General features: G+C 40.0%; 1 protein-coding gene across 4 annotated transcripts in view; it reads right to left on the bottom strand.

The window, feature by feature from the left end:
* The window catches only part of STAG1 (STAG1 cohesin complex component), a 205,590-nt gene that overhangs the window by 157,768 nt on the left and 22,471 nt on the right, over positions 1–25,351 (bottom strand). For 3 of the 4 annotated variants that reach the window (XM_075099470.1, XM_075099472.1, XM_075099473.1), the window contains exon 2: positions 5,383–5,514. In XM_075099470.1, the coding sequence (XP_074955571.1) occupies positions 5,383–5,411 (29 nt within the window). In that variant the 5' untranslated portion in view covers positions 5,412–5,514. Of the gene's footprint in view, positions 1–5,382; positions 5,517–25,351 lie in introns of all 4 variants that reach the window. The other variant, XM_075099471.1, reaches the window with a different exon arrangement.

Raw genomic sequence — 25,351 nt, 5'->3', positions numbered from 1 at the left:
AAAGGCCAGCCATCAGACTGCAACTCAGTTTCACAAAAACATGTATTGCCTCACAATGACAAGTTTGAGGGGTTTTTTTTGTTTGTTTGTTTTTTAATAACTTTTGAATACAGAAGGAACTCCAGAAAAATATTTGCTGCTTTCTATATGTGTAGAGAAATTAAAGTATTCTCTCTCGCTCTCTACAAAAAAAAAAAAAAAAACAAGCTTCACTCTGGTCTACATAGATCCTACTGGAAAAATTTTAGGCATGGTGTGGCCTAAGCAATACCCCCACTCCTGGGGAAATGCTGCAGCTTTGCTAGCTTACAAAACTGCACCCCTAATATCATCAGGATAAAGATTTTTCTCTGTTAAGCCCATATTCAGCAGTCCTCCGAGGCAAATGGCTCAAACATTTCCCTTGCAACACTGGAGCTATATAAATAAACTGTCCTACTACTATTTTGCATGCATTTAGTCCACAGAGAACTTGACTTTGCTACAGCAAAGTCTAGGAAGACCGACTGAGATATGTTATTTAGTTCTGGAAATTTCAATTGCTTTGGAACACTGCATATGGAAGGAACATTTTAATTATTAACTACCTTCTCTTCTTTGTCTTAAACAGACTGTGGTCTTAAACCTGATAACCATGCTTCTCTAATATTTTTCTGGTAAAACTTCTCTGGTTTGCTAAAAGCCTTTTGGGAAAGGCTCAATAAGGGTGAGATTCATCTAATCTAAATTTTAGACATATACAATGCAGAAAACAGAAAATCTTCAGGTGCAACATATGTCATGCTAAGGTCAGTGTCCAAAATTGGTCAGACAGTTTGCATTTCATAAATTTTTGTTTCTTTCCATTGATGGTAAGGTGATCTAGCTCAAACATAAATGTTTAAAATTGAACAAGATGAATCTTACCCTAACAATATGTGAGGCAAAGAGGAGATTTCCTCTGGCAAAGAATATAAGTATATAAGGAATAAAGGGGAAAAAAATCAGAAAGTTCCTCTCAATACTCACATTATTTGGAATAGGGAGACAGGATCAGGGACAACCTACAGTCGTTGGCTGATTTAACATGAAAATAAACATAATTTCAAGTAGCAGGGAATTCTGGTCAAATCATGCAACTCCTGCACAAAAATGCCCTTCCACTGCAGCCCTGAGTCCCTTCAGTTTGGGAGGTAGTGCTTCTTGCTGCTGTCAAGGCCTTACAGTTACTCTAGGTACACACACATGCCCCTTTTCTTCTTATTTCTGAACTCAGAGGAGGAGTAAAGCATCTTTTAAAAACCTGACAGAGCTGCAGGCAGTTAATACTCATTGAGAAGAGCATCTGACCAGCATCCATCTCCCTCATTCCCTAAGCATCTTGCAGAATTTCGAGGAAGTAATTTATCTGGTAGCAGTCATCCACCTCTAATAGACCAGAATTTTCCTATCCCTATTTTACATGTGTCTGACTACTCACCTGAGAGGAAAACTTAGGCTTGGTCACAATTTATCTTTCCTGCAGCTGTTCAGAGGGAAAATAAGCTGGGTCTAAGGAGACCTGCCTCATCTAAGAGGAAGAGGTGGCAGTGGCTAAGACGAAAGCTTTCCTCTCTAAGACACCTTTGACATCACAGAGACTTAAGCAAATTCGAAAGTGGCTGGAAAGCTGCCTGGCAGAGAAGGACCTGGGAGTATTAGCTGACAGCCAGCTGAACATGAGCCAGCAGTATGCCCAGGTGGCCAAGAAGGCCAACAGCATCCTGGCTGGTATCAGGAATAGTGTGGCCAGCAGGAGTAGGGAGGTGATTGTGCCCCTGTACTCGGCACTGGTGAGGCCACACCTTGAATGTTGTGTTCAAATTTGGGCCCCTCAGTACAAGAGTAGCTGGGGGTTGTAGTGAGGTGAGTGTTGGTCTTCTCCCAAGTCACTCACGACAGAACAAAAGGAAATGACTTCAATCTGCATCAGAGGAGGCTTAAATTGGATATTAGGAAAAATTTATTCACTGAAGGAGTGGTCAGGCATTGAAACAGGCTGCCCAGAGAGGTGGTAGAGTCACCATCCCTGGAGGTGTTTAAAAAACATGTAGACGTGGCACTTCAGGGCATGGTTTAGAAGGCATGGTGGTGTTGGGTTGACGGTTGGACTTGATGATCCTAGAGGTCTTTTCCAACCTTAATGATTCTACGATTCTACGAAATTTGGCAGCGTGTGGGAGACATACAAGATTGGGGTGGACAGAGTAAAGCAGAGAAGTGATAACCCTTTTTAGGGGCTTAAATTTACTCTGCTTTTCTTTCTGGTTCCTGTTGTGATTAAAGCAGCCTAGAAAACCAGCAGTAACTCCAGCAACCCTCCTAAAAACTCTGACTATTATTCCGAAGTTATAATAACTAGCCATTGAAACTAATCATATGACAATGAAGAATTAACAGATTACTGGGCAGCCCTTTATCTCTGCAAAACAAATTTACCTTCCTTGTACTATTACATAAAGGCCTACCTATAGAGCTTATACCACCACCCCCCTTAAAAACACACCACACCAAAAGCCTATGTTTATGTATCAGATTTATAAATAAGAATGCTTCTATAAGTTTTTATCACAGTGTTGCTGAGGTGGCTCAAGATTCTGGCAGAGATGAACTCAGTAATTGCTACCACCAGACTGAGCTGGGGCGGGGAGGGGAGGGGAAGCATTCATGAAATAAAATGGCTAAATGCACAGGCTCATGAAGCATGGATGAATCAGCTCTCATAGCTGATCTTCAAAATCTAAAGAGGAACATGCCTTACAGCAAATATGAGTCATCCCATTGAGAGAAGACTCATAACAGTCAGTCACCCAGGTCAAATACACCAGAGGTTTTCTCCCTACATCTGAAACACCAATAGATGAAATCCTGTCTTCACTGCATTCTGAAGCCACTTCTGTGAATCCAGAAAGATTAAAGATTTCTCCTTTCAGAGAACAGAGAAACCCAACAGAGAATAATTTGGGAGGGAATATTTGATATGGTCCTAAGCAAAGTACATTAATATATCAAATTGACTTTAGGACCCTTTTTTTAAAGGGGGTAGCCAAAAAGATTAGAAAACATTATGAAAAAGTACAAATAAGGCGTAGGAGTGGTAGTTTATAATACTTCAAAGCTGCTTATTTAAAAGCTATAAAGAAAACCTTGGCTTTCTCTGCGTGGAACCAGACTGTGCTTCTCAAATCTAGATGTGTGAAGCTAATAGCACTAAACAAGATTCCTTCAGGTTTTGTCACCCTCAGCCATACCCCTTTTCTGATTAAAGTCAGGTTGGGACCTATGGTAATAACAGTTATTACTTTCTTTGATACCTCATCCACCCTAGACAATGTTCTGAGCCCTCAGGAGACTCAAAACCTTTACATGCAAATTCTGCTGATTTTCTGGTAAAAAGAAAGATCTCATCTTGCTTATGAGCAACCAAAGCTACATATATTATTAATGATGACACCTCACCAACACTTCGCACAGTGGCATTAAATGATTCCCAACTCTACTGGAAAAAAACAACATAGATGTTTCCTTTCATTTTTTAACTTTGCACAATATTGGTGGCTCACAATCATCATCTGATTAAAGAACATGCAGACATCTTTAATGACCCTCAGGTTTTTCAGCTAGTGAGCAGAGTTACCAAATCTATTAATATGCACTTTTCAACCTTAAACTGTACAATGTTTCATTTGCTTCCTAAGGCCATCTAGCTTCTTGAACTGGGAACGGAAATATCCCTTTCCTACTGTTGCCGTGACAGAATCTCCCAGCTTTTTGTCCATGGGGCATTCCACAAGCACACTCTCGCTTTTTGAATGTGGCACATCCAGGAAAACACGAACTGAGAAAAATTTCTTCCACAACTACCCCTAAAGCTAACCAGAACCTGCCCAAGGGCTGATGCTCCCTGCTCGGTGCTATCCCCGCCATGTGCTCGCCCACAGAACTAGTTAACTTTTTTTGAAAGAGGTGCTAAAAATATAAGAAAAAATTGCAATGCAGAGCATGTTGTTATTAAGGTCAGACAAATAACTTTACAATTTTCCAAGCATTCAGTTTTTTAAATAAAGTCACTTGAAATCTTGGTTTTGTAACACCATTCAACCCTGACAAAATTAGGCTCTTTTACACCCTCTGATAATTCCTATTTTCAGAAAAAAACTTAACATTAGATAATTACTGAATGTATTTGGTCTGTGCGGCAAGGTGGTGGCAGTGGGTTGGCCACAGGGCAGGATCTGTGAGGAGGGAAGGGGTTGCCCCATGCTGGACACGGCTAGTTCCAGCCTCCCCAGGGCAGGGCACGGCTGGGCAGCCACAGAAGCCAGCGTCACCCCGGTGAGAGCTACTGAAGAAAGGGCTGACTGCCATGAGAAGCAAGGGACCAGCCCTGCAAGCAGCAGGAGATGGGGAGATAGTGCTGCCAGCAAGCCAGCAGAGACACCCACCCCACTGCCCCTGGGGAGCTCACGCTGGAACAGGTACACACACTGCAGCCCCTGAAGGACCCCATGGTGTGGGTGTGAGTGGAAGAGTCGGGAATGAAGGGGTGAAGTTGGACTGGGGAAAGGGGCAGATGGGAGAAGGCACACATTTTAGTTTTTGTCTTTGTTTCTCACCATCAGCCAAATCTTATTCAGTTGGAAATAAATTAATTTTCCCCAAGTTGAGTCTGTTTTTTCCCCTGAGGGTAATTTCATCTTATTTTCTCCCCCTGACCTGTTGAGGAAGGGAGTGAGAGCGCAGCTGGGTCAGTGTCTGGCAGCCAGCTATGGTCAACCCAACGCATCAAATAAAGCTCCATTTTGTTCCCGTTTCTAAAATTCTTTTCTTAATTCTACTTGATTTACTTTCTAGCTCCTCTCATAGAATTCCACTCTATTCTTACCAGTAGTTCACTTTATCCAGGTACAGTGATGTTCCCTTTTGTATAAGCCCCTCATATTTCCCCATGAGATCAAAACATGCTCACACCACTTGCTCTCTTCAGCTGCAGAGGCCAAAGGCTTTTTGCACAATAAATACAGCTCATTGTAAGAAGAGTATGTAACTGGAATACACAAATACAGTCAATTATGACTAAAACCCATTCACATTTCTGAAATCTCACAACACTCAGAAGCATAAAAGTAGCAGAGGTCTTGTTTTGCTTTTCACTGCAAAGTTACATCTCCATACATATAAACAAATATATTTCAGATAAGGTGTTTCATTTTTTTCCACACTCTTTCAGCATAGGACAACAGAGGAACAGTCACACTAATCTGTACTTCTCAAGCTTGTGCTTTATCCTTTCGATCACCTGTCTGTTTACTACTACCTTTTTAACACTGAAGATTTCGAATATACAGAGAAACAGATACTCACTGTAGTACTGGCAAATCTGAAGTAATCATTTTTGTAGCACTCGTGAAAATAAGAGCTACATAGAACTTCTTCTCAAAGTTATAGGACAATTACTTGGAAACCTCTTTCATAAAAAGAATGTCAAAGTCCAGTCTGCAAAAAAGAAAAAAAAAATTGTTAGTTGTGATTCCAAAATAGTCATATATCGACTAAAAAAACCACTGTAAACAAAAATGGTCAGTTCTGAAGTATCATAATTATGAAACCACATGACATTTAGAATGGATGTCCCCAGGACAGCTTAATCATGTTCTTGCATTGAGTTTTTACAATTCTGTTTAGGTAACTTTACTAGCTTTTTTTTTTTTTTTTTAAACGTTACATAAGCTATTTTGCATTACCTCCCATTTTTGTTTACAGTAACTCTAATATAAAAACACTGAGAAAAATTAAATAAACAAGACAAATATTTAAGCAGAGAATGTGATGATCCAGATTTAAGGAATCTATTTTCTAGTCACACAACAGGCTAAATTTGCAAGACAAAAGTTTAGTTTCATGGGAAACAGTCTCTCCTAGTTTCAAATCAAGACAAGAGATCTGCACCTAAAATTCACAGAAGTTTTGATTTAGGCAAAACAAAACCAGTAAAAGATAATATTCCTAATAACATTCCCTTTAATGGAGCTACAGCTATTCAAATTAGATAAACTGGCTTGCAGAGTTTAATATGACTGAATTTTACAGAAGAGTAGTCAGCAGCTGTTCAACTCTAACTGCAATAGAAAGTATTTTAGCCTGGTGAAACCAAGGTTGTGAGTTTAAACAATAGAATAGACTGTATCTGTAGTACCGCTACACCCATAGTAAAATCTCTCTATCCAAAAGACTAATCAAGGAGTTGACTATTGACATCAGACATGACACTGTTAAATAATGGCACAATGTGACAGATGCACTAATCTTTGATGCAATAAAACACAGAACTGCCACCCCATTCTTCTAGAAAATGCAAGTTCTGGAAAAACTGAAATGATTTATTTCATCCTCCTCTTTTACAGATCTTGGGGTAATATAAATAGCTGCATGGAGCACTGCTGTTGAGGAATAGTAATGAATACCAAGGACTTAACAGTATGTTTGGAAATATGGGATATTTTAAATCTATTATTTAAATATTTAATTTCTTCTCAATGGGCAGCTGCTTCTGTGCTCTAGTAGCTTTGCACAAGACAGCAGAAAAATCAAGCCAGAAAGAGGTAACGTGACTAGCACCACAGTATCTAAATATAACCGCACCAGGGTAAGCAAAACAGCACAACATGTGAAGTACTATTTTCAATCCTGCTATACACACATCAGTATTTACCAAAACCATACTGTACAGCATGAACAGACTTTTTTGCCTCTGGTTATTAGAGTTCCGATTAAACGCACAGATGCATACAACTAGTTCCTCCAGTACTTACTACTTCTTGCTACCGACAGTTTTACTTACAGCATCTCATCACCAAATTGGATTTTTTTTCCTATATACTACCATCTCATAGGCCATTTTTTAAACTGTATCATTAAAAAGCCACCTTTTTGCAAAACAAATGTTCACAAAAGATAAGTTTGCTTGAAATGGCAGTTACCACTCTAGCATTAACAATTTAAAGAGGATCATTTTCCACGGCCAGTACACCAGGTTGGTGTAAAAGCTCTCCAGTTTCACTATAACAAACAAGCAGCCTGAGTTCTTCCAGAACAAAAATGTTACATGATATGCTATTTGTGCTATTTCCATAACTTGGTTCCATAAGAATGTTTCTTCGTTAGAGACAATGTTTTAAAGGATGCGATTACTCTTAACAGGGGAATGAAATGCCCATTCAACAGCATCAAGCAACTATTTCAGGCACTTGTAAGAATTTATTATAAACAAACATAGCATCAGACTGAATTAAGTTCTGAGGTGATTTTCTATACCATGAGAAAAAGGGAATGTTCAGATCTCTGAAATGGACAGGGTCACTACAGTCAGAACAAAATGCACTCTGGTAGTCACAAAATACCAGTATTTAGGTATAACGTAAGAATATTTAATAAAATCCTAAAATAGAAGAAAGGTTTTGATTAAGCTTCTGCAAATATTTTTTCCTCCTGCCATGACAAGTAGATGTACGCATTTTTCATAGAGTCATAGAATCATTACGGTTGGAAAAGACCCTTAAGATCATCAAGTCCAACTGCTAACCTATCACTGCCAAGTCCACCACTAAAGCACATCCTCAAGCACCACGTCTACCCTTCTTTTAAATACCTCCAGGGATGGAGACTCAACCACCTCTCTGGGCAGCCTCTTCCAATGTTTGACAACCCTTTTGGTGAAGACGTTTTTCCTAATATCCAACCTAAACTTCCCCTGGTGCAGCTTGAGGCCATTTCCTCTCGTCCTATTGCTTGTTACTTGGGAGAAGAGACCAACCCCCACCTCGCTACAACCTCCTTTCAGGTAGTTGTAGAGAGCGATAAGGTCTCCCCTCAGCCTCCTCTTCTCCAGGATAAACAACCCCAGTTCCCTCAGCCGCTCCTCATAAGACTTGTTCTCCAGACCCTTCACCAGCTTTGTTGCCCTTCTCTGGACATGTTCCAGCACTTCAATGTCCTTCTTGTACTGAGGGGCCCAAAACTGAACACAACATTCAGGGTGTGCCCTCACCAGTGCTGAGTACAGGGGCACGATCACTGCCCTGCTGCTGCTGGCCACACTATTCCTGCCAGGATGCCATTGGCCTTCTTGGCCACCTGAGCACACTGCTCAACAGTATTCTGTAATACCTTCCCTTTGTTTAAAAAGTATAATTTTTTTGTACACACACAATTACACATGCACTCACACGCACACACTGCTGTGTATGCTAACTAGACCTCAGAGGAAATCTACCCACCTTAGATCTTAAGATTATCTAATTCTAGCAGGACACCGGGCAATCTTACTTTTCAAAAGTTCAAGAAAATTGATGTGTGTTTCATGTGAGATATTTTCCACAGATTCCTAAGGCATCCTGCACAACTGTTATGTGGAATTTCTTTTTTTAGTTTTGTTTTTTAACTTAGTTATCACCCTTTACAACTGTTGTGCTGTACATGCTTGGATACAGTAACCAGCAGTACACAACTGTTCTAGGGAATGCTTTCACACATATGGTAAAGCGTACTTGCTCATGGAACACTTATTCAAAAAGAAAAGTCCTGGCCTAAAAGAAAGTATGGAGTGAAGGGTACAAAGAGCCAGAAGGAGAAGAGGGGAGCTGTGTCATTCAGAAGCAACTGAAGAATCAAGGAAGCTGGACCCACAGCCTTAACGTGGTGGAAAAGGCAGGCAACCTGACCCACAGGGAACTGCAAGGTCTTGTGGTATTTTCACAAAGTCCCTATGCTAATCAGGAAACTGCAAAATAGCACTGGGGAAAAAAAAAAATCCATCTGTATGTGGTTAGGTCCAGACTGGACCATCTAGAAGATGGCAAAGTTGCACTTCTACTGTCTGTGTTAATGAAAGCACTTAACACGGGTTAAGCCAAAGAGTGCTAAAATACAAGAACTGTCAGTGCTGATGAGCTGGAAAATGAACAGCTTGGGAGGCAGAAGCCCCAGAAGACAAGGCACAATCCTGCCCATTTTGTGGGACTGACCAGAAGTGGAGTCATACATTGCATGGAATAATGCCTCCCCTTACACAACCCAAGTCATCTGCATCCCTCCACACATCCAGTACAGTCCTGCTGGCTATTCTGCTCTGCATGCTAACTCTTTCCTCCTCAACCCAGACACTGAGCTGAGGTTAGGAAACTCTTAACAGTCCTGGGATAACTGCCTTGCAACTTCCCTCAACAGTAACATTCCTCTAAGCTCAAAGAAACACCACCACTTGCTTCCAAAATTCAGTCGTAAATTACCACCCATGTTGCTTAGGCTTGGTTTGGAAATAAAGTCAGTCACTATAGTGACTAATGAAAAGCTTTGTGCTTGGAACAGAGTTCTCGATTTAGTCGTGCAATGAAGTTTGACAACTGTGGAAAAATCATTGACCCTCATGGACTACAGAAATGCGAACCTTCACATTTTTTCTGGTTTTAATAAAAGGAACACCTCTTTCTTAAAGACGATGTTCTTATGAGCAAGAAAATCGAACTCTTCTCCTTTCTGTCCTACTCAGCCTGAGGATTAAGGCATCGATAAAAAAATCGTGAAAGCTTGACAGGTGCCCATTTTGTCACCTTTCTCCTGGGGAAAAGAAGAGCAGGGGGAGGAACACTTTAGTTTTGCATTTTGCGTTATTTAAACTATAGTACGCACAATATAGCTGAACAAGTCCTTTAACTTGTGGTTAACTGCTTCTATTTTAGGAGTTTTAAAAAATCTGATGTTTTCATTCAATCCCAATTTTTATGACCTTAGCATGTTTGCAGCTATTTAAACTTGCACATCTATATTTTAAGATTACATAAATTTATGCTGGCATAGTTAAAAATGACCTATAGAAGAATATAAAGCAGGCAGTAGAAGAGAACATTCAGTTGAAATATAAAATGGGAAAACAAGTAAACGTTTCTTTTTTGCTTCTGTTTTTTTAACCACACACAATAACCAGGGCAGACATAATGACCATTGTATAAAACTGCTTCTTAAAAAAAAAAAGCAGCCTTTTCTAGTAAGTTGTCAGTTTTATGATAATTTTTCTTCAATAAGTATCTAATAATGAGCTTAGCTTTAAGAAAGGCTCTACAATTTTACAACAACAAATCTGATACATGCATTCCATCAATATTTTCCATAGTTTCCACTAACATGTAGCTACCTATATTTTTTGCAGTTTTTAGATTGTTATTTGCCTCCCTGGTGCTGAAGTAATCTACCCATTTTAGCCAAACAACAAACAATCAAATGAAAAGATTGACATGAACCCTGAAACCTGACAGAGTAGTTCCAAGCAACTATCTGGTAGCAACAACCGAATCCAGTTCAACTAATGTTATCGTAAACTAGGTATCTACACATTATAAAGCTGAAACCAAAACAAAAACCAAACAAAACACCCTGATTTTGAAAATACATAGCATCATTTAAGGCCAAACAAGACAAAGTTTATTTATCCTATCTTTAAGATCATTTCAATTAAGTTGTACACAAAATCTAAATTTCACATTATCATATTCTAGTACTTAAACCAAGATTGAAAGTCCAGTTGATAGAAAAATTAACACTAAGGACTAGTGAGTTCCTTCAATGCTTCAAGTACAGAGCAAGCTCTGCTGATGCATGGCCTGCAATATTCTTAACGCAGTCTAACTGTGATAGAAGGAGTTGTTTTTATTAGGAACAACTAGGCCAGTGCACCATGGCAATGCTTTGTCTCCTACACCCTTCAAAAGCATTCTGGACATACTATTATTACTCCACATCCCTCTCCAAATGTGTGTCTGCACTGTTACTCTTATTCATTTAATCCCCAGTAGGACCTGCAGTTCCCAACTTGCAAAAACACATCAACAATAAAAGCAAAGAACTGGGAGAGTTGGTTGATATACCAGGTGCTCCAGGCTGTCCAGGTCCCACTGAATGGCAGCAGAAGCAATGGACAAACAGGAATCTCATTAAGTTCAACAAAGGGAACCGCACAGCCCTGTACCTGCAGAGGAACAACCCCGCGCACAGGTTTGGGACTGGCCATCTGGAAAGCAGCTGCTCCAAAAGAGATCCAAATATCCTGGTGGACAACTTGAACAGGAGCCAGCAATGCGCCCTTGTTGCAAAGGCCAACAGCATCTCCTGGGCTCCTTTAGGCATGGTACCACTGGGACATCAAGGGGGGGAGACCCTTCCCCTCTACTCGGGGCTGAGGCCACTGCTCAGGACTGCATCCAGTGTAGACTCCCCAGTACGAGAGAGACATGGATGTATTTTGTTTTGAGTAAAGGGACAATTTTGACAGTTTGGCATGTGGTTTGGCTAGGGGTCTTTCAGAAGGATGGAGTTATCAGAACAGCAAGCTGAGGATGGACATTTGGTTTATCCTCAGAAAATGTCAATAAGAAATTAATACATAAAACGAAAGAGGGGAGCGAGCTCACTGAGGTGATGCGTGTAACAAGAAAAACATGAGGCCAAGAACAAAGCGAGACTGTACACAAAATTAAAAGCATTCAGTAGATGTCCAATATCATTGACTAAAGCTTCTTTTTATTTCCAGATGTGTTACATATACACATGGGAACAACAATTATCACATGGCAAGCCCTAGCTGTCCACTTTACATTGTCTGCAATTCCAGTTGTCTCCTCAGTTGCACTAACATGTAGAACTGACTCTACAGGCAAAGCAGCTGTGCTGCTTCCTCTCACCAAATGCTTTCAGCTTATAAAGGCACTGCCCAGTCAGCCAGAAAAATAATCTCAAGTCTCACTTTCTAGTGTGCAGACTTACTCTGTGCTCTTCACAATTACGAATGCAAGACCTTACACTGAAAAGTTAGGCAAATCACTTCTTGCAGAGCTGGGAATAAAATTCTTAAATCACAAAAAACCTCCAAGCATTAAGTCACACTATCAGGTTTCTATACTTAGTTTTCAGTCTCTAAAAATATGCAAGCTGCCAAAACCAATCAGTTTTTCTGTATCTTCTGCTACTATTTTCAGAAGGTAGCAGCTAATTCCTGTACTGTGCATGTCTGTGCTGAGGCCCTGACACTAAGATTACACAGGAAAGCTGATATAATCTTTTAACCGTGGCTATAATAATGTAGTAGATTCAAATGCCGCACATCGGTCAGACAAATTTGTTTGGTCATCTCCAGAGTTTACTCAATAGTTTAACTATATTACCATATACTGCTTACTTATAATGCCTAGGATTGCTAATACTAAAGATATAAATCAAATGCTTTGTGGCAAACAATTGCCTGTAGATATGGCTTGCTCAAGAACAGAACTGTTATCCTTTTCAGTTTGTAATCTTTTAAAATACAAGTAAACTTGAATGACTGAGCATATGAAAACAAGCTTGCTTTCCCTTTGTTATTCTTACAGACTCTTCAGGCGTAACTGTTCCTCACTTTGCGGATACCCGGTGAGACACTTGACCTAATTTTCTGCAGCACTGAGCATTCACAACTGTGACCAAGATCACAGGGAGCTACAGGCACTCCGTCACTCATAATACAAATAATTATGGACAGATTGCACAAGACTAAGTGTTAAGGCACTGAGTTCTAATTCTAGTCCAATATCTAGATGATTAAGATCTAAATTAACAACTTGCTCCTTGCCATCTGTTCATCAAGATAACATCAGCTATCTACCAGCCTCCTACCTACCTACTTTGAACATAAAATACACATAATGAAACGGTCTCTATAAAGTTAGGTTCTACGATCCTCTAATTGTGAGCCTGAATAGATGGATCCTCGAAGTCTTCTGCTTCTCTGCACTTGGAAATACAAGACTCAGAAGAAGTTTTGAGAAGATAAACTCACTTGTGTTTTTAAGGTAATGCAAGAGTCACAAAAAAGTCAACGGGACAAATTTAAAGTTGAGAGATATTTTGCCTATCATAGACACTGCACAGTCATCCTCCCAAACACAAGACTGAGCAATCAGTGAAAATGTGCAAAAGATTGAACAATAGTACAGCTAGCATAAGTGTTCACCATACCTTAGGATAAGGTTTTAAAAGGTATCTGAGGTATCACGACATTAAATGCTTCCCCCCAGAAAGGGCCGTCTTGTTCAGCTGATTTCTGAGCGAGCTAATTCAGCTCACTAAAATGGCATAAAACTTCTCAGGGTTTTGCACAGTTAATTTTAGTGGGCTAAGCCAGGGCTCCAGGTGGCCCAGAAACACCTGTACACTGGAAAACAAGACGAGAGTACAGCTGGCCACAGATAAGACTGAAGGAGGATGACTTCTTTTTCAATACATGAAAACTGCTGCAAAGGCAATGGAGGGGAAGAATGAACTCTTTCTCAGAGTAAGAAAAGGACAAGTAATATCCTTCTCTATTTTGTGGACAAGGCTTACTCCTAGATTAAAACAGCTAGGAAAAAACAGACAAGGCTTGGGGAACACAGCCTGCTTTGGGTCTGGAAACATGGTGTTACTTTAACTGTGTCTGCCAGAGGGGAAAGGGTGAGAATCAGATGAACTCTTGATATCCTGCCGTTTCTTCTAGTGTTTCTGTGACTTTACCCTCAATCAAATCCATGTGTGACAATAATTAAAAATAAATCCAGTGAATAAATTCACACTCAAGTACTTCAGTGACTGCTTATTGCTGAAAAATAATCCACATCTAGAGGAAGGCAGGAATCCCTGGTTTAGTCAAACACATTTAGACAGTCACACAGGCTTTGGATTTTCATCGCTGTACAGCACAACAGGCCAAGAACGTAGAGAGTCTACAGGCACACCAGAAGCAGTGTTAATAGATTTTTATGCTACCTCAGAAGAGTGTTTACTCATCTGTAATTTTTCTCGGCAGTGGACATCTGGTGTTCTATTATTTACTGCATCTGGAAAATTGCCAACAATAAAACCAGCTTTCACAAAAAGAAGCAAAGCCTGACATACAGAACACTGGAATAAAGGAAAAAACTCCCAGAATGATCCAGGTTTTTGTTCTATGGGCATTTGTTTCTTTGTTTTGTCTTATCTTTTTTCATCATATGGGACTCTGATGAGAAAAGCCAAGAACTACTGCAGAACATTTTGTCCAGATTATCAAAGAAAACATGCATTTTGAAGTCTCATAAACTAAAAACTCCGGGAAGTGACTAATTCTAGTACTCAGATGATCTTTATGGGGATGTGCACAAAGGCTTGAGGAAAATAAGCTCACTAGTATCACAGCTTCTCTAAGTTCACGCAGCTGCTAACAGAAAGAATATTTAACGGTTAGTACAGAGAGACTCGTGCATGTATCAAGTAGTAGTAAATGTAGCACCACTCTAAAGTGTAATATTCTACCAATTTCCTGATAGGCACCTTTATTACCCTACCCTCAAAAGAGCATAAAGGCGTAATCGTTCTTCAAAAAAAAGTGGTAGTGTTGAAGGACTATGTTAAAGCATTCCCACCACTGAAAACTGCTTGTTCAGAAAACCACGTGTCTTGCACTCCAAGCTTTGAGAAACAGCTCCATCAATTTCCTAGTTGCTAGACCTGTCAGGATCCTTGTCCTTACAAAGATGCCACAATCCAAGTCCCTCAAAGAGCAAAGATTTCTGGACATTATCTAGGTGTGGCTGGAGTATTGAAAGCCTTTACTCAGTATTCATACTTACTCCAGAGATAACCCTTACAAAGTTTTAGGCTGAGAGAGTCTTTCAGTGCTGTCAGTCCAGAAACCGAAAGATCCTGGAGTACCAGTTTTTCCCAGTCCAAGGACTTCAGTAATGCTCATATGCCAAAAATCTATGGATTCCTGTACTACTGCCTCTCTATTAACAGGCTGGAGATTCAGCTTAATCCTCAACCTGATGTAGCTAATTGGCATCTGTTTTACTAAAGTTCCTTTTTCACTCAAATACAATCTTTTTGTGTGCACAAGGGTACGTGGACTTTCTAAAATTATTAAATCCGTCGTGTTTTGAGCTCCTCAGAAGAGAGGCTGCATTTAATAAAGGGATTAGCAAACATCCAGTAGGCATTACTATAAGTAGCTTAATGCTGTCGTTCTGTAGCAAGGCAGTCTAAATACCCATGCTTTTAGTAACCATTTTTAACTTTTGTTATCATTAAGTGGATGGGGTCCCACGGATACTTTTTGTTTCAGCAGGAATAAATTTCAACAAGAATTGTAAGAAAGCTTTTTTCCTTCAATTGTTAACTATATTTAGCCCAAATAAAAAAAAAAATCACTTACAGAGTTAAATCCCATTTGCCTTAGCATAAAAGGGCCTTTTCAAAAGAGCTCATAGTCTCACAGATCTTTTGACTCTTGATTCTTGACAGTGCTGGAGTATTGACAGTATATAGTAGTGTACCATGGGAATAATTCCCATATCCTTCCTCTACCCATCAGGCGGAGTATCTAAATTATAAATACCTATGAAGTTCCTAAAAAGAGTTTGTGAAAACTGAACAAGAACCAAAAAGAGTAGCAGAGGTAGACCAAAAAACATGAAGTTAGCCAATAGAGTCATTAAATATAAATACATATATATAAAAATTACAGAATCAAACCTCACCTCCCAACCCCAACATGTCCCTGAGAAAATCAAACCCCGTATCAAACCAGAAACCCTTCACCTACATCTTGCACCACTACAAACCCTCTTCTGAACAACCCACAACTGCAACCTTTCAGGGAAGAGCTACCCAAGCCTTAAATCCCACCCTGTCCTAGATACCAAAGAGTGAGCTACAGTAATCCCAAACCCTGACAATCAGCAAAACAAGCTGGAAACTCTGACTTGATTCCTCTTCACCTTAAAACATGTTCCAAGTTCTCTTCCCAATAAACTAAGCAACTCCTACTCTAGGAGCTTTTTTTATATGCTCCCCAAGACTGACAAGCCTGGCAGGTCTTTAATGCAAATACAATAGATGGAACAAAAACCATCAGAATGCATTAAAGAATTTCTCTCCTTACTACGCAGTGAGCCAGTTATCTTCAAGACAAACTAAACTGCATCTATAAACCCCACAATTTAAATCATCCATCCATCAAAGCCATCAATGCTACCACAAATGTATTAAGTCAGATCACCAACTTCTCATTTTGTGATACCATTAATAACTTACAAGAACAATAACCCCAGAATCTGTATGCTGCTAAATACTGTCAATCCATCCTAACCTGACTCTGCCTTAGTCTAAAGGCACTAGAACAGACCCATAACTATGCTGAAATCCTCACGGGCTTAAGGAAAGAGATTCTAAAGATATAACCAAGCCTATTCTTTTTCTAAAACATACAGATGACATTTATAGTTTGAAGTCTGAAAACTCATACTCTTTCAGAGTCATCCAACGTGTGACACCAAGCAGTTTCCTTACACCAGACCAACACACCTACTGTCACAAAGTCAACAACAACGTGAAATTCAAACAAGCCGTAACATCTAGGCAGCATATCACAAACCACAGCGTGTGCTGTGAGGGTGCTCATCATTGCACTCCTTCACTGATCTGAAGAGAACTTTCCCCAAAGACACTGCTACACAAAAATATATCTACATTTTGAACGAGCTGAATCAACACCACCAAAACGTACTCCAATAGCTTCTGCTTGTATGTCCTCGACTATTACCAATGGCACAGCCTATGATTTAAGGCAGTTATACAGTTAAAACCTCTACTGGAAAAGCATACCTTAAAATACTTTCCCCTCATCCTCCAACCTTAAAACAACCTGACCACCAAAATAAACTTGTGAGGAGAAACACATTTTTCCAATGGACACATGTAACCATGTTGGAGTTAAAAATAAGCCTTGCAAACATGTTTCTTCAGTAACCATAAATGCCTCATACTGCAGTCAAGATTCAAACCTAAATCTGCAGATCCCAGACTAACATAATTCACCAGAGTCCCAAGATGACTTCCCCATAACTGCACAGGTGAAAAGCAGGACTAGCAGCAAACACTCAGAAATAATGATCTACCAGCAGAACACACTTCACAGAAGAAAAAAAAAATCCACTTCCAAGTGCTCACTACTGATCATAAAGACTTAGGAAAACACATGGCTGGAAATTAAAAATTCATAGTAATTTTAAATAATTGACTCAAAAGGGAAAGTGGCTTTATTAAACATTAGTTTCCTCCATCCCTAGGTTATGATGCCTCCATATTCCATGGCCAAGATAACTTCTCTCTGCTCCACAGGAAATACTGACTTTAACATCCTCCCCCACTGCAGCAGAGCTCACAGCAATTAATTGCTTTCCACTTGTACTGAGCTCAATGATTGTGATTTTATTTCAGGCTAAAGATGTTTGACCCAGAAGCTTGTCTACTTTTACACAGCAATGTCAACTGACCTAAAAAAATACATCACCTGTACCTACAAGCCTCTCCTGACGTGGATTCTGAAATGAGGGGGGGGAAAAGGAATCTAAAGACTCAAGAAATTACAGATAAGTTAAATGGGGTCGATTCCCACCAGCGATCCCCAGTGACCTCCCTGACACACCAGTCACAAGAAACCAATGAAATGATAAGAAGAAATAGGAGAAGAGTTATTATCAATTACTATGTAAAATTGGAAATAGTTCTGCAATAGTCCAAAATGAAGATATCACTATGAAAAAGACAAATTAGCACCTGGGAACAAGATTTACTTTAGCTCAGTAAATAATCCTGGAAAAAAGCTTTCATCATTCAGTGCTGAAATGATTTTTGGTTAGTCAACAGCCCCAGGAAGAATCAGTAGGGGGTGAAACTGTCTGTTCTTTGCTCTTTAAAAATACCTTGCACACCACAATAAATGCATCAAAAGGGAAGCCTCCTTGGGAAAAAAGCTTGAAAAAAATAATATCTCTTTCATTGCTTGTTCATTGCTCCAGGTATAGGAATGATGACTGTACACGTGGAAGAAGATCATCACACTGTGTGAAACCAGTTGAGAGCCCAGTTCCAAACTGGACAAAGTGAGAAACCAGATAAGCATTGTCTGAAATACAAGCTGGAGAGGCAAGAACAGAGAAGCCAACACTCGAGCTGGACAAGAAGCTGATTCAGCTTCATTTCCCAAGGACTTCAAATCCACCCAGGCTGTTTGCCCATTGTTTCTTGACAATTTCTGAACACACTGTGAAATGCAAACAGCTTTGACAGAAGGACATGTACCTCAAAAGATTAGTTTTTAAAATAAGCACTGGCTGAGCCTAGTGCTCCTGTGAGGGTGGAGGCAGGGGCAGGATCAGCAGAGCTACTATTTGTCCTGTGTATCAGGCACACAGCTCAGAGCCAGCCGCCCACATGTCCTGCTCTGCCCAGCCCAGGGAAGGTGCTACACAAAGGGTGGAGAGCCTTCAAGGGCATGGGTAAACTAGGGGATTTACTACAGTAAGGAATGTAACAGGACTACCAAACAAGGCTTCACTAATTCTACTGACCATACAACAACTTATTTCTCACTTTCTTCCTCTTTGCCTTTTAAGATTGTTTTTCCTCTTGACTCAATACAAACACATTTATTTGAAGACATGGTGACAACACAAACTGTAAAGATATCACCAACTTACTTGGATACCCAGACTGTAAGTTGCGAACACTGATGCTTTTTTTCCTTCCTACTGTATTTTGCATTGCTTACAGAAATACGGGAATACCTTTTTTATTTCTGAACAATTACTTAGACAAGCAGATGACAGAAACTGGAAATAGTGTGACTGTGTCAGCAAGAATCATTCGTTTTCCTGCTACAGTTCTGTGAGCTTTAAATCCTAGGCAAAAGCGCTTTCTCCAGGTAACAATGGCTGCAGTCTGTCCTCCTAGACGAGGAAGAATTTTTGATCTGGGAGGTATTTACCAAACCAGTTCAGACTAACACAGCTGTTGGGCTTAATGAAATAGCTTAGGTAATGCTTTAGCCAAAATGGGCCACTTAAAAAGAGACAGAAGAAAGAAGACGCCTTGTCTCACTCGGAAAGGTTGCCATCAGATGAAAGCTGCTCCATGATGCTAGTAAGGAAGGCAACAGGAGTTCCAGCATGAACTGGCAGAGTACTTTATTTTTCTAAAGATACCCAAACAGAAGGGAAACCTTCTGATACTGGAAAGCCAAAACGTGGGCTTCTCCAGCAACCCAAACAGTAACGCCTTCCCCTCCTATGGAGAAGAGGGGGGAACTTGGAATCCTGGGGCTATCCTGATATAACCAAAATTTGCTTAAAATGGTTTTGGGGGTTTAGGGGTATCTGGCTGGTTTCAGAGTCTGTGGAAGGTCACAGCTCCATTCAGGGGAAGAGGAAAGTGGCCATCCCAAGCACAAATACAGGCTGGACAGAGAATGGATTGAGAGCAGCCCTGAGGAGGACTTGGGGGTGTTGGTTGATGAGAAGCTCACCATGACCCAGAAATGTGCACTTGCAGCCCAGAAAGCCAACCGCATCCTGGGCTGCATCAAAAGAAGTGAGACCAGCAGGCAAGGGAGGTGATTCTGCCCCTCTACTCTGCTGTCATGACACCCCACCTGCAGTCCTGCATTCAGCTCTGGGGCCCCCCAACATAAGAAGGACATGGACCTGCTGGAGCGAGTCCAGAGGAGGGCCTCAAAGATGATCAGAGGGACAGAGAAACTCTCTTATGAGGACAGGCTGAGAGAGTTGGGGTTGTTCAGCCTGGAGAAGAGAAGGCTGCAGGGAGACCTTATAGCAGTCTTCTAGTACCTGAAGGGGGCTTACAAGAAAGCTGGAGAGGGGCTTTTAACAGGTGCATGAAGTGATAGGACAAGCGGTAATGGATTTAAACTGAAAGAGGGTAGATTTAGTTTAGATATAAGGAAAAAATTCTTACACTATGAGGGTGCTGAGGCACTGGAACAGGTTTCCCAGAGAAATTGTGGCTGCCCCACCCCTGGAAGTGTTCAAGGTCAGGTTGGATGGGGCTTTGAGCAACCTGATCTAGTAGAAGGTATCCTGGCCCATGGCCAGGTGGTTGGAACTGGATGATCTTTAAGGTGCCTTTCAACACAAACTATTCTATGATTTTATACAATGAAAATTAAGGTCAGCATTCAGAGCATGTATCACACTATCTTCAACAACTGGAACGGAAAAAACACTTGCTACTCACAGAATTCTCTGCTTAGCTCCAATGATGGTCTGTAAAAGGCCTGCTAATATCAACCTGCTACATAGACACACACAGCCTTACAAATCTCTTCCCAGTGAATGAGAGACTAAGAAAAAAGGAAGAATTGATGGATTAACCTCTTGTCTTACCTGTACCATCAAATACAAGACATTGGAAATAGAAAAAGCACAGCTCTAAGGACTGCTGGTAAAACTGAATGAAACAAAACAGAAGCTCTGGAAGACATAAACTGCCATCCCCAGAAGCTGAGACTCTCCAGTGAGAGGGGAAATTCCAGCCGCTGATCCACACAAGAGGTTATTTTCCCCTGTAAGACTGGTTAGCTTTTGTTTTTGCAGAGAAGGGATCAGACCGTATAGTTTTAAATGTTGCAGAATTTTCAGATGCTTTCTTCTGCATTTTGGAAATACAGAAAGAGGATTTCAAGTATCTTTTAGACAGTTACATAAAATGAAAATACATACAGCAACTGATATTTGAAACTGTCAGGCCGTAAGAGCAGGAGTGGGAATATTTTGAAGTATTTCCTTAAACAGATTCTCAAATCCCATGAGATAAGAACAAGTTCTAACTGAAAACTGTAACCCCAGGAGTTAAATAAGGGAATATTTCCTCTAGGAACAATCCTTACAGAAAATACAAGGAAGATACAAGCTTTCACTTTTCTTATACCTGGTCCTACCTCCATCTCCCTACAAATTATTCAAATAAATTTAAACATTAATCTATAATCATTGCCTTTACCCTTGAGGCAAAGTTAGAGCAAGCTTTTCCAGAGTACTCAGTACATATGAGTACATTTAATATAGCATTCAACAATCATTTAAATACTAAAAAAATGTCAAGGAAGTTTTTTCTAGGGGTTAAATCAACACTTAGCATTTTCACAAATCAAGTTCTCAAAACACAGAAAACATGACTAGATATACGGAAGGATTTTTTACAATGAGGTGGCGAAACACTGGAACAAATTGCCCAGAGAGGTAGTAGATGCCCCATCCCTGGAACCATTCAAGGTCAGTTTGGATAGGGCTCTGAGCAACCTGATCTAGCTGAAGATGTCCCTGCTCATGGCAGGGAGGTTGGACTAGATGACCTCTAAAGGTCCCTTCCAACCTAAACTATTCTATGATTACATAGAAATTAAAAAAAAAAAAACAACCAAAAACACACCACCAGCACCCCCCAAAAAACCCAAAACAAACAAACAAAAAAAACCCCACACAAAACCCAAACCCAACACAGAATAGAGATTTTCTTTTTCAGTAGAGTCTTGGGATGAGGTTTCATAAAATGGTTGAAGCAATCTGATGGGATGCTGTTGTCAAAACACAATTCCTGTTCTTTCCTCCTACTCCTGGCCACATGTTCCTGCTCCTTCCTTTATGGTAGCTTTGATACTCGTCTGGCCCTCAGGAAACCAGTGAATGGGGAAAAGAAGACAAGGTAACAAGTGGCTCAAGTGCTACTGCCCTCCCTCCACTCCTTACCATGATCTCTCACTGCTCCCATCCAGACAGCAGAACAATTCTACCATATTGATTCAACTGCACATGCAGCATGGCTTGTTCATTTCTTCTGGAGAGCAAGAGGGTCAACACAAAGTTCACATCATTATACTTTTTTTAAAAAAAAAAAAAACACTATAATTTGCAAAAAAAATTTAGTGGATTACCATATCATAAAATACTTGCTACACTTTGTTTTCATTTATCATAATCTGGAATGTGTTATCTTAACTCACTAATTTTCTAATATCTTAAGGCAGTGTTAATGCAAGATTGAAAATAATGGCCTGGCTACAGGTTAATCACACTAAAAGAGCTAGATGAATGCTCTCTAATTAGAGCAATATAATGACATTTAAAAAAAATACAGACGATACTATTAGAGAACTTCAGAGAAGAATACAAATGCAAAGAATTTGGGAAAGACTCCTCTGCAAAGTACTTTTAGTCAAGTTTCAGAGCAAACTAAAACCAGAATTCAGTGGGAAAGAACATGTTCCGCCCCTCTGGAAATGCCAGTCACTGCCATCCACATACACTGACCTGAACTGCAGCAACTCTGGTTCCTCCCTTCTGTGGCTACACTGGCACGTGTCCTTCTGCCCATTTACACAATTCAGTGAATCACCTAGCAATTTTAAAAATTGTTTTCAAGTTGTCTGTATCTGGATCAGCTCCCTGAACTGGCTCACCCCTTGTTCACATAAGCACAGGGTTAGTGCTACGGAAGAGACGGAACCAGCCAGGGGACTACGAGACTTATATTGGCCTAAATTGCTATTCCATGCATTGTACCTTGCTGAAAGATCTTACAAATGAGGAAAAAGAAGCAATTTCCCAAAATTTTAACTTCCAGCATATAATACAGATGTACTTCATCTTTAAAAAAAATAGATCTTCATGCTCAATAAATACAACACATCGCTTTCAGATCAACTGAATACTTATTCCTTCCCTAACCAAACTCTGAAGATGTCAAAGGAAAAGCAGAATGAGATTAAGGCAATTTGGGCTTTTTTTATAATCTTTGCATAAATAGAAAGAAAACATCTATTTATAGCAGCTGATAGCCAGTTTCTTGCCAATACATGCAATATTGTAAGTAAGTGTTTTCTCCACAGAATTATCTTACCCTGTTTTTGAGGGGAGAGGACAGGGAGGGGGGCAGGGCTACCTTCTTTCTGACTTTTATGTTTCTCATTTTTCTATCAGTATTAGTCTGCATTAACAGCCAAATCGTACACACGCATATACTCACACACAACACTGCCAGTGACCTACTAGAAAGTTGCTATAGCAACGACTGCTTTCAGAAATACATGGTGTGCATTTTAAGTGCCATCATAGTGTAACTCATCTGTCAATTAATAACCGTGGCTCAGGCTAACATATCACATCCACAAAAAAAATTTAAAAATAAACATTGTGGCTTTTTGTCTACAAAAGGAAATATCTGGAAACCTACACAAGGCCTAGACTCACTATCAATAAGAAAAAAGATAATATATTTAGCACTAAGATGTAACTCTTGTATTTCTATTTAAGTGCACAAAATTAATTAACTATGAAAAAACTTCACTGAAATCTAGAAGGGGGAAATCACTCATACATATCATTGAACATCTATTTTAAGCAAGTCCAATCTATTTGTAAAATCATCTATAGGAGCATACAGAAAACGTAATTTAATTTATGTTTCTGTTATTTGTATTGAGTAAAATCCTGTAATAAGAAACACCACCACTGTACTTTAAAACATGGTGAGTAAACCAAAAATTGGGTATACAGTTTTAATCTCACTAGTCTTTATGAAATCACCTGGTCAAGTTTTTTCTCATTAGCAATAGGACTAAGTGAATCCACTGTCTCCTTCTCTGGACCTAGTTATCTACCAATTTGTGTTTGGTGTACTTGGTGATAACCGTTATACACAAAGCATGACCACAGTAAAGGAGTGCACATCTAAAACGCCAACTAGTTATTGTCAGAAATAAAACTTCAGGAAAATTCAATTATCACAATTACAAAACTTGACAGTAATGTAGTACTACTACCAACAGTAGCTTGTTTAGTGTTGATTCCTCTCAAATCCCTGCTTTATTCTAACAGGTTATTTTCATGGAAGTGCATGTACTAAACACCAATTTTTTGCCTGTCTCAGCTATGACACACGTCCTGCTCATTGACTGTCCTGTCTGACCTCTGAAGTGCATTTTAAAGTGGAGAATATTCTCTCAAGGGTAATCACAGAGTTTTGCAAAGATTCTGGATCAAGTGCTACCTCTGTCAATGGTACAGAGAAACACTGCAGTGGTTTCTCAGCTCCAATGTGACCTTGAAAAGTGTTTTAATTTTCTTTCTCACAGCCTCTAAATTCAGTTCAAATAATTTTCTCACATGACAAAGATTAAAAAATGCTTTCCTGTTTTATATTTTCTGCTTTGGAATAAACATCAAGTTCTTGCAGCACCCAGCCTTTGACAACATCCTAGTACTGACGGTAGCTGAAATCCTTCTGGAAGACAGACACTATGGGTATCAGTAAGACACACTGCCTAAACTTCTGCATAACATCAGTATATGTGTATAACTCAGTCTCCAGCTCTGCCAAGTTCATCAGGCTGGTTATATGTATGCAACAATTTCTACAGGGACTTTCTACTTACCCTAGATTTAGCAGGGAGGATCTTCTAAAAACTGAACCACAACAAATCGTTTTGGCTTGGATAAAAAGGACGGACTTTGAAAGTTTGATCCTCATATATACATATATATTTTAAAAAATAAGATTGCTGATACATATATCTATATCTGTCTCCAAGCTCACCAGGGTGGTGGTGGATGTTGGTTTGGTTTCTTCTTTTTAAAACATCAGTATAAATACACCAAGAATAATAGGAACACCCTACACTGCAGAAGACAGACCTGTAAAGACCAGTATTTTGACTGAAGCAAAAAGGCCAGAGCAGGACACAAGAAAGGCATGCATCCAGCCACACCCCTCCAACACCCTCAAAATCCAGACCTTTCTGATTGCTTGCATTTACATACATTAGATCTTGGATCAATATTATCCTTGAACTCGATACTTTTCACTCCCTAATATGTACCTTGTAAGCTTTCTTTTTCTTATTAAAAATGTAGTCATATCCCACCTGCCCTCTAAGAATAAGCAAACCAAGTTATCTTTCATAACTATCTACATTCAATACTATAGCTGCTGCCATTTACTTTCTAGATCTACCTCTCCCGTCACGATTTCTCCTTTATTCACTACAAAATCCCAACCTGTCTTCTTGACATCCACCCTGTGATCTTGAGGCATCAGCTGAAGTTCAGAGAGAAGACTGACCCCCTCAGCAGCCTGGACATCACGGCCATCCCCAGCTCCCCACCTGCACAGCCAGACCAGATCCAATTTTCCTGCTTCTCCTTCATATCTTCAGAAAGGCTCATTCCTCCGCACAGTCCCAATGCAAGAACGCCAGTCACTTAGATCTTGACTGGTGCAGTTTCCTCTCCTTTGCTTTCCATGACCATGACTCGAGGACTGCAGATTTAGCCAGAAGAGTAACACCTCCCTGCCAGGAGGCAACTTCCCTCCCTGTCCCTTTCCTTCCACTGACCCAAATAAAGGTCTCGTCCTGCCCCATCCCCTCCTTTATTCCTGAGTC

Source organism: Phalacrocorax aristotelis, chromosome 7, assembly GCF_949628215.1.
Source record: "Phalacrocorax aristotelis chromosome 7, bGulAri2.1, whole genome shotgun sequence".
Lineage (NCBI taxonomy): Eukaryota > Metazoa > Chordata > Aves > Suliformes > Phalacrocoracidae > Phalacrocorax > Phalacrocorax aristotelis.
The sequence above is the reverse complement of the archived record's forward strand: the minus strand, read 5'-3'. Positions and strand labels throughout refer to the sequence as shown.